Raw genomic sequence first — 10000 nt, forward strand, 5'->3', positions numbered from 1 at the left:
AATCTACCTTTTATTCAAAACTAAGTGCCACGATATTACAAAAAATAGCATCATGCAATGTCTATAAAGACTGTATTCTAGCTAACACTCGTTTTTCTGTCTTGTTTACATTCTGTTCTTTCTCTGTATTCAAAGTTTCGGGTAAATCAAGATTATTAGGGTGTGCAAATTCTACTTTCCCTAGTGGTTTGTTTCTGTATTCTCCAACACGCTTAAGAAACCACCACAAGACTTGTTGGTACGACGTTGCCTTATCATGCTCGTTAGCAGTCTGGTTGTCCAAAATACCCTGCATCGCTTGATCCATTTCCTTTAAACTTTCAGAAGTCGCATCGGGTACAGGGGGACCACTAGAAGACTTCTGTAAAGCCTCCAACACACGCGGTTCCACCAATATCATTTTTTTTACAGTGTTCCATTGCATCAAAGCCCTAAAGCACCAAGCAAACTACCAGCAAGTCCAAGAATAGGTTTAAGAAGCGCTGAGGCAAAAAACCCTTTTTGAAGAATTGCTTTCCGTTGTTTCAACGGTGTTCTTTTTTTCGCCAAAATACGTAGGTTCTGCTTGTGTCGCGACAATTGTTTCTTCTGGGCAGCCGTGATGCGTACATTACCCTTTAAAATGTTTAGTGAGCATTCGCACAAAGCGTTCATCAAATCAGGGGACCCGGCTTTCAAAATAGCCTTAATTAAGGTAGGTTTAGCCCCACACAACAGTCGCAGTAGTGGTAAATTCCTCTTTACCCGGGTAGACATACTTCATTTTTGGAGATAGACCGTTTGAAAGTCTGGTGGAAAAAGTTTGGAGCGCAAACGCAAATGATCCGGTGTTTCCTGTCGCAGGTCAAACAATAAATAACCATGTGCTACAGAGGTCGCATCTCTAAATGCTTCTTGCACATTCTTCAACTTCCCAGGATACATCTGCTTTGCCAAATGTGTAATTTGTGAAGCGTCTCGAGGGTTTTTAAAAACACCAAATAATGACTGTTTAAACTAATTGTTCTCTGTTCTTTAGTTTTTCCAAACAGGTTTTGAACAATATACATTACACTGATATTCCTATGATGAGAGCCTTTGGTGAATAGTTTTATTACTCGTTCATCCGTCTCACTCATCAAATCATCGATAATAATCAACTGTCTTTTATCTCCTGACCACTGCTCCACGTTGGGGATACCCTCGGCAAATGTTACACCTTTAATCTGATTATACCCCGACTGCCACTCGCCATAACACCAAACCACCTCGTCAGGAAGCGGCGTCATCACGCAAAATGAGATTTTCCGCTACCGGTCGGACCGGCAATCACACACGTAAACGGATGTTTCCACCTTGGATCCATGATTTCTAATAGCAGCTGACACTAACTTAACTTACACCTGTGTCTTTCTTTTATACAATTTTTCAAACTCACACAAACAACACCAACCAATACAAACAGTTATTGTTAGACAAAAAAAAAGTGTGTAAACAAATTCTGTTGGTTATCGTGTAAGTATAGCAAAGGTTCCTTGGTGTCATGGTTAGCACTCTTGGCTTTGAATCCAGCGATCCGAGTTCGAGTCTCGGAGGGATCTAATCTTTTTTTGTACACCTAGATTACCCAAATCCTAAAACACCTACAATGTAACAACAGACTACTTTCCCCTTACCTCTACATTATCTTAAGCTTATTAGCTGTAATAGAAAAGAGGGGAGGTAATCCTCACACCAACGCTGGGGAGGGGCTTAATTAGCGCTTAGCGAACAGGTACAGGCGCATGAAACAACATTACAAAGTATGAGGTAAATAAAACGTTTAAACACGATCCCTCTTTATCACTACTTAAAACCACAGGCACCTAAACCCTATAACGTCATATCAAATACGGCTGCGCATTTTAGCTGCGGAATGGGGGATAGAAAATTCCTGTCCCTTACAACTGGAGCATCCTTTTTCATTGGTCTCTCCTTCTTAATATTTATATAATTTGTCAAGCCACCGGCATGTCTCTACCCCCCCCCCCCCCTCCATCTCAAGCCCTCCCCACCCCCCCCCCCCCCCACCACCACCACCACTTCACCTCTAAGATGACCAGCCGCAATTTAGCAGAATGACGCCCCGTCTCTCCTGAAAACGAACCTGAATTACAACTTGTCGGCTATTTATAAACTACAGCACGAAGCAGACGAAAAATATGACTGGATATAGAGCCCGTTGCATTATGGGAACCCGTGTTAGTGTCGGGACCTCAAGAGCTTATCAATTAATGTCCGAGCACACTCCCGTTCTCCCTAATCAAGGTATTCGCAGGCGGCCACAATCGAGCAGCAACCATCCAGAAAAAGCAAGAACAAATAAATGACGTCAGAAGATCGAGTGTGGAGATTTGCAAGCCAGCAGTCTAGGAAACGCACAAACCGATGACCATAAAACGGACGTGTTGGTTTAAGGGGAGACAATTACGTCCTTGATGGGCGTGGGTGGCTTCCCTTGACGAATTTCCACAAGTTGGGGGAAGTGACTCCATAAAACACAGGCATCATTAGTAATAAGCACTTGAAGTCCTTGAGAGACTTTGCTTAATAATGATTTGGATTACCATGTCGACAACTCTCTGAATCTATCATAATAAAGCTATTCCATGACAAAAATGTGCTTAAATAGTATGCTTTACCATCAAACGAACAACATTTAAATCATTTGCATGTTTTAAGAAATAGTTCGGTTAAGTATTGTCATACAGCACACAAGCAACATTAATGGAAAAAATCGATTCAGCCAAACGGAAAAAGTAAGCATGTCTCTGGACAGTCTTAAACAAAACTGCTAATTCGGCCGAATTGTTAGCAATCCACGAAATAAACGAATTTACCACAAATGATGCTCTGTCCAAAAAAGTACTGATGGTTTCGCAGGCAACAAAAAGTTCGAACACTGGCAGGAACAACAGCTCGGAAACGCTGATATATGCAATCTATAAACAGAGAAAACCGAAGAGTAACATGTGAAATATCCAATCTATTCGCCGAACGCACCACCTGCGTCCTTGGCGGATTCGGTCGCCGAGACCTTCAAACTGACGTCCGGGTTCACCAGACCAATGTAAAACGACTAATTTCCTCGTAGTCTGCGAGAAAATCCGATAAACGAGAATTGTCCCACAAACCCAAACTTTTCTTTATTCTTTTCTTATCATTGCGCAAGACTGCAGAACATTGCGTATGTTTGTCTTTCTGTCTATATAGGTGTGTCTGTCTGTCTGTTTCTCTGTCTCTGTCTCTGTCTCTCTCTCTCTGTCTCTCTGTCTCTCTCTCTCTCTCTGTCTCTCTGAGGAGAGTTGATGTACTATTGCATAGTATTCTGACTCTATTTGACTTGCAAATTTTTGCTTTGCACCTTGTCATGAACATTTATAAACTACAATGTTTCATATGTTTAATTATGTAAGTATGTAGTAGTAGTTATTATAGTAGATTTAGTCCCTCTTTAGGGCGAGGGTCAGATGCAAAAAAGTATACCAATGCTTATTCTGTTACCCTCGTAAAATAAAGAATTGTCATTGTCATTGTCATTGTCTCTCTCTCTCTCTCTCTCTCTCTCTCTCTCTCTCTCTCTCTCTCTCTCTCTCTCTCTCTCTCTCAGGCTCTCTCTCTCTCTCTCTCTCTCTCTCTCTCTCTCTCTCTCTCTCTCCTGCCTATGTATCTGTCAATGTATCTGTCTCTGTCTGCCTGCCTGCCTGTATCTATGTCTCTGTCTCTTTATCTCTCTCTCTCTCTCTCTCTCTCTCTCTCTCTCTCTCTCTCTCTCTATCTCCCCCTCTCTCACTCGATCTGTCACATCCTTCCCTCCTCTCTCTCTCGGTCTCCCTCTCTCCCTCCCTCTCTCTAACCCTCTCTCCCTCACTCACCCCTAGCCAACCCCCACCCTCTTCCTCCCATCTAATCCCCCCCCCCCCCCCCACCACCCCAAGTCCCTCACTTTGGAACGCGAGAAGCCTCCATCAATAACTCCATTTATAAGAGTCTGACACTGTGCAAAGAGCGACGCAGTTTGCCAGCGTCCCGAAAGCGAGTCGCTCGTGCAACCACGGCGCGGCTAAATGAGGGTGACGTTATTTGCACACGCCGAGGGCCAAAACAGATGGTCATTCATTCATACTGTTGGCCTCAACATCAAAATAAAACACAAATTATGGGGTGGGAGGGAGAGGTGGAGGAGGCGTAGCAGAGAGAGGGGGGATGTATGTTCTTTGCGCTGTTTGCGACTCGACTTTGGACACAAATTATGGGGTGGGAGGGAGAGGTGGAGGAGGCGTAGCAGAGAGAGGGGGGATATATGTTCTTTGCGCTGTTTGCGACTCGACTTTGCACACAAATTATGGGGTGGGGGGGAGGAGAGGTGTGGTACAAGGGGAGGAGAAGTAGTAGAGAGGGTGGGGGGCGAGAGGTGTGGTACAAGGGGAGGAGAAGTAGTAGAGAGGGTGGGGGGCGAGAGGTGTGGTACAAGGGGAGGAGAAGTAGTAGAGAGGGTGGGGGGCGAGAGGTGTGGTACAAGGGGAGGAGGAGTAGTAGAGAGGGTGGGGGGGCGAGAGGTGTGGTACAAGGGGAGGAGTGGTAGTAGAGAGGGTGGGGGGGCGAGAGGTGTGGTACAAGGGGAGGAGAAGTAGTAGAGAGGGTGGGGGGCGAGAGGTGTGGTACAAGGGGAGGAGGAGTAGTAGAGAGGGTGGGGGGCGAGAGGTGTGGTACAAGGGGAGGAGAAGTAGTAGAGAGGGTGGGGGGCGAGAGGTGTGGTACAAGGGGAGGAGAAGTAGTAGAGAGGGTGGGGGCGAGAGGTGTGGTACAAGGGGAGGAGAAGTAGTAGAGAGGGTGGAGGCGATAGGTGTGGTACAAGGGGAGGAGAAGTAGTAGAGAGGGTGGGGGCGAGAGGTGTGGTACAAGGGGAGGATGAGTAGTAGAGAGGGTGAGGGCGAGAGGTGTGGTACAAGGGGAGGAGGAGTAGTAGAGAGGGTGGGGGGGCGAGAGGTGTGGTACAAGGGGAGGAGAAGTAGTAGAGAGGGTGAGGTGCGAGAGGTGTGGTACAAGGGGAGGAGGAGTAGTAGAGAGGGTGGAGGCGATAGGTGTGGTACAAGGGGAGGAGAAGTAGTAGAGAGGGTGGGGGCGAGAGGTGTGGTACAAGGGGAGGAGAAGTAGTAGAGAGGGTGGGGGCGAGAGGTGTGGTACAAGGGGAGGAGAAGTAGTAGAGAGGGTGAGGGCGAGAGGTGTGGTACAAGGGGAGGAGGAGTAGTAGAGAGGGTGGGGGGCGAGAGGTGTGGTACAAGGGGAGGAGAAGTAGTAGAGAGGGTGGGGGCGAGAGGTGTGGTACAAGGGGAGGAGAAGTAGTAGAGAGGGTGAGGGCGAGAGGTGTGGTACAAGGGGAGGAGGAGTAGTAGAGAGGGTGGGGGCGAGAGGTGTGGTACAAGGGGAGGAGAAGTAGTAGAGAGGGTGGGGGCGAGAGGTGTGGTACAAGGGGAGGAGAAGTAGTAGAGAGGGTGGGGGCGAGAGGTGTGGTACAAGGGGAGGAGAAGTAGTAGAGAGGGTGGGGGCGAGAGGTGTGGTACAAGGGGAGGAGAAGTAGTAGAGAGGGTGAGGGCGAGAGGTGTGGTACAAGGGGAGGAGGAGTAGTAGAGACGGTGGGGGGCGAGAGGTGTGGTACAAGGGGAGGAGAAGTAGTAGAGAGGGTGAGGGCGAGAGGTGTGGTACAAGGGGAGGAGGAGTAGTAGAGAGGGTGGGGGGCGAGAGGTGTGGTACAAGGGGAGGAGGAGTAGTAGAGAGGGTGGGGGGCGAGAGGTGTGGTACAAGGGGAGGAGAAGTAGTAGAGAGGGTGGGGGGGCGAGAGGTGTGGTACAAGGGGAGGAGGAGTAGTAGAGAGGGTGGGGGCGAGAGGTGTGGTACAAGGGGAGGAGGAGTAGTAGAGAGGGTGGGGGGCGAGAGGTGTGGTACAGGGGGAGGAGAAGTAGTAGAGAGGGTGGGGGGCGAGAGGTGTGGTACAGGGGGAGGAGAAGTAGTAAAGAGGGTGGGGGGCGAGAGGTGTGGTACAAGGGGAGGAGGAGCTGTTAAAAGTCTGTCATTATCATTATGACTTAAAGGACAAAATCGGCGCGCGGCAGATGTATCTCTAGTTTCTCGTGCTGACAACACTAAACTTGCCTGTGGCCTTCTACTATTGCAAGCCTCGGTCTCATGCAGACTGAAGTTTGCCTTCATAACTCAGCAGTAGTCTAACAGCAAAATGGTGTAGTCAACAGTTAAAAGTATGGACACTGTTTCAGTCACAACTGATCTTACTCCTCGCGGAAAATGTCAAGTATTTGACTTTGAAATGGCAGGGTGCTCGAAGCTCATATAAAAGACTGGATGGATATCTAAGCAATTTGCAAAATGGTTTACATTTGAAAGATATTGAACTTTTCCATTCCAGGTGCACGGAGCCCCTGGGGCTTTACGTCATGCCTCAGGCGTCTATTCATTTGAAAAAATACTAAGTTTAATAATTTAACTTTCTTGAAAGGAGTAACATTTTTGTACAAATTAGTTTTTATCTTTGTCTAGGGGTGACAGCGTAACACTTGCTCAGCCTCACATCAGGTCCCGTTCGTGAACTAATTACGTCAAAAGCCAACATTAAAGTCAATTAGTCTCGACGTGAGAAAATAATTCATTCTCTCTTGGGTAGTTCACGTCAAGACATTGTGTTTGATTACGTAAAACACGGTGTTTGGTTTCATTTTGGCACGTCGCACACAGCCTTTAGCCCCAGAACGTGATCACGGGAATTGTTGATTACGTTTCGTCGTGAAATGCGAACTGACAAACCGCAAACAGTTTCGTTTGGCTGGCATCACTACAGGTATGTGTATTCATCTTTAGGGTGTTTGTGTAAATACATTGACTGCGTATACATGTACCTCTATCTGCGACAAAAAGACTAATCGTTGCTTTGGCAATTTGATGTGTGCTGCACTGCATCTTTAAAAAGCTTTGCTCTTGATGCAAACAAGTTTATAATTGCGTCTTGCTCCAAAAGTGTGCCCACAGAACTTACTCAGTTTACCAACAGTTAAGCTCACGTAAAAGATTGGGTGGACCTTAAGTGATTTAAGCTAATTTCAAAGTAGTTTTATTTTTATTTTTGATGCATTGCTCTTGATGCGACAAAAATGTTGGTTCAAAACTCCTTCCACAAAACGTACTCAGTACAACCGTGCTTAAAACAGCATGTATCAATGACAAAGGAAGAAAACATCGTGTCCGGCCTTAACTTATCCCCTACGCAGTCATTGTCCATTAAACCACAACGTAAACATACACAAACAAGTTGACAAACATATGAAGATATGGGGTCTGGATGTTGTTGCGCAGAGTCTGCGGTTACAGTGGAGTTATAGACGATAACGACGATGACGTAGAAGAAAATAACGACGATGACAGAGGAGCAAGATAACGACGATGACAGAGGAGATAGATAACGACGATGACAGAGGAGGAAGATAACGACGATGATAGAGGATATAGATAACGACGATGATAGAGGAGATAGATAACGCCGATGACAGAGGAGAAAGATAACGACGATGATAGGGTAAAACGATAACGACGATCATAGAGGAGATAGATACCGACGATGACGGAGGAGAAAGATGACGATGGCGTTGAAGAAGCAAAAGAAGATGATGAAGTGGATAATCAAGTGGGCAAGAGGAAGGGGAAGAAGAAGAAGAGAGGACGGATCAAACGCAGATGGAGGAGAAAACGGAAGAGGAGAAGTCCGACGACAAAAGTGAGGAAGAAGAGGACCAAGGAGAAAAGCGAGAGGAGGACCAACAAGTCGCGTAAGGCGAAATTACTACATTTAGTCAAGCTGTGGAACTCACAGAATGAAACTGAACGTAGTCCGCCGCTAGTGCAAAAGGCAGTGAAAGTGACGAGCCTGTTTGGCGCGGTAGCGGTTGCGCTGTGCTTCATAGCACGCTTTACTGTACCTCTCTTCGTTTTAACTTTCTGAGCGTGTTTTTAATCCAAACATATCATATCTATATGTTTTTGGAATCAAGAACCGACAAGGAATAAGATGAACGTGTTTTTAAATTGATTTCGAAAATTTTATTTTGATCATAATTAAAAAAAAAATTAATTTTCAGAGCTTGTTTTTAATCCAAATATAACATATTTATATGTTTTTGGAATCAGAAAATAATGAAGAATAAGATGAACGTGAATTTGGATCGTTTTATAAAGACTTTTATTTTTTACAATTTTCAGATTTTTAATGACCAAAGTCATTAATTAATTTTTAAGCCACCAAGCTGAAATGCAATACCGAAGTCCGGCCTTCGTCGAAGATTGCTTGGCCAAAATGTCAATCAATTTGATTGAAAAATGAGGGTGTGACAGTGCCGCCTCAACTTTTACAAAAAGCCGCATATGACGTCATCAAAGACATTTATCGAAAAAATGAAAAAAACCTTCCGGGGATATCATACCCAGGAACTCTCATGTCAATTTTCATAAAGATCGGTCCAGTAGTTTACTCTGAATCGCTCTACACACACACACACGCACACACACACACACACACACACACACACACACACACACACACACGCACACACACACACACACACACACATACACCATGACCCTCGTCTCGATTCCCCCTCTATGTTAAAACATTTAGTCAAAACTTGACTAAATGTAAAAAGAGGAAGAAGAGGGTGCAGAAAAGGAGGACAATGACAAAGGCAATGACAATTCTTTATTTTTCGAGGGTTACAAGAATAAGCATAGATATGCTTTGTTTGCATTGCCATAAAGAGGGACTTATCTACTGCTACAACTACTACAACTACTACTGAAGACTCATTACATAAATACATAATTGTTTGGGGGGGGAGGGGGGTAGAAGAAAAAATACATAAGTGTATGTACATGGAGCACATTATATTGAACCATTGTAATTCAGACGGAAGAAGGGGGGGTAGAGGAAGAAAGGCAAAAGGAGAGGGGGTGGCAAAAGCGGAGAGGTATGGGGGGGGGGGGGAGGGAGGGACGATGACGATAAGATTAAGCATGAGGATGAGAATGAGGATGAGGATGAAAGTTGTCTTGAAATAGGTCATAGTTAGTTTTCCCTCTGCTATCCTCGTTGCCCTTCTATGCATCATCATTATATCAAAACTATAAAAAATAAAAACCACATACGATGATGCATGGTTTTGATCGTAGATGAATTTGAGGATGAAAATTTGACTTTGAAATAGGTAAGAATGATGGACGGAAATGTATCTTGTTGGTTGTTCCTTCGTGCATCTCTTTTCCCTTATCTGTACTCTCTGCCATTCTCTCTGCTTTCTATGAATCATTGAAAAGCACGCACGATGATGCATGCCTTTGATCACAGAGGCTGTGCATCGAAAGTTCGCGCTGTCTTTGTAAAGAATTAGTTTTAAAGTTTTGCGTGTGGTGGGTTCAAACAGGGTGATCAATGGGAAAGTTTATTTCTGAAATGTTTAAAGGCACATTTCTCCCCATAAATAAGGTTTGGTCGTTCAGAAATTAGTTCATCGGAAAAGTCAAACTCTGCATAGTAAACCTCCAGCCTGCCGATAAGTGCTCTTGTTGATAAAAATGTGGGGTTTTTTTGTTAGTGTGTTTTTCTGTTGTTGTTTCATTAAGATCACTGTTTGCTGTGCCTGCGTGCACTCTCGTTGTGCGTGTGACTTAATTGTGTATTTTTGTTTGCTTAAACGCCAAAAATAAAACCTTGAAAAACCTTGATACTTTGGCATGGGGGGCCCAGGTAGCTCAGTTGATATAGAGCACTGGACTTGTCACCCTAGGGTCGCAAGTTCGAATCTATGGAAAGCCGTTTGGCTCATAACCATTACACGCGTAATAAAAAATAAATACACGCGTAATAAATGATTAATACGCGTGTAATAAATGATTAATGCGCGTGTAATAATCATTTTTTACGCGT

The 10000-nt window shown here is 45.0% G+C and overlaps 2 protein-coding genes across 2 annotated transcripts in view; both read right to left on the minus strand.

Annotated features, from left to right (window-relative positions):
• Positions 1-6472, minus strand: part of LOC138977006 (uncharacterized) — a 25193-nt gene extending 18721 nt beyond the window's left edge. Inside the window, exons 1-2 of the mRNA XM_070349897.1 lie at positions 6468-6472; positions 4636-6074 (exon numbers count right to left, since the gene is read on the minus strand). Coding sequence (XP_070205998.1) covers positions 4636-6074; positions 6468-6472 — 1444 coding nt within the window. The remainder of the gene's footprint in view (positions 1-4635; positions 6075-6467) is intronic.
• LOC138975082 (nitric oxide synthase-like) overlaps positions 1-10000 on the minus strand; it is a gene marked incomplete in the record, with an annotated part of 233429 nt that overhangs the window by 189988 nt on the left and 33441 nt on the right.

The sequence above is a fragment of the Littorina saxatilis genome, linkage group LG9 (genome assembly GCF_037325665.1).
Source record: "Littorina saxatilis isolate snail1 linkage group LG9, US_GU_Lsax_2.0, whole genome shotgun sequence".
NCBI lineage: Eukaryota > Metazoa > Mollusca > Gastropoda > Littorinimorpha > Littorinidae > Littorina > Littorina saxatilis.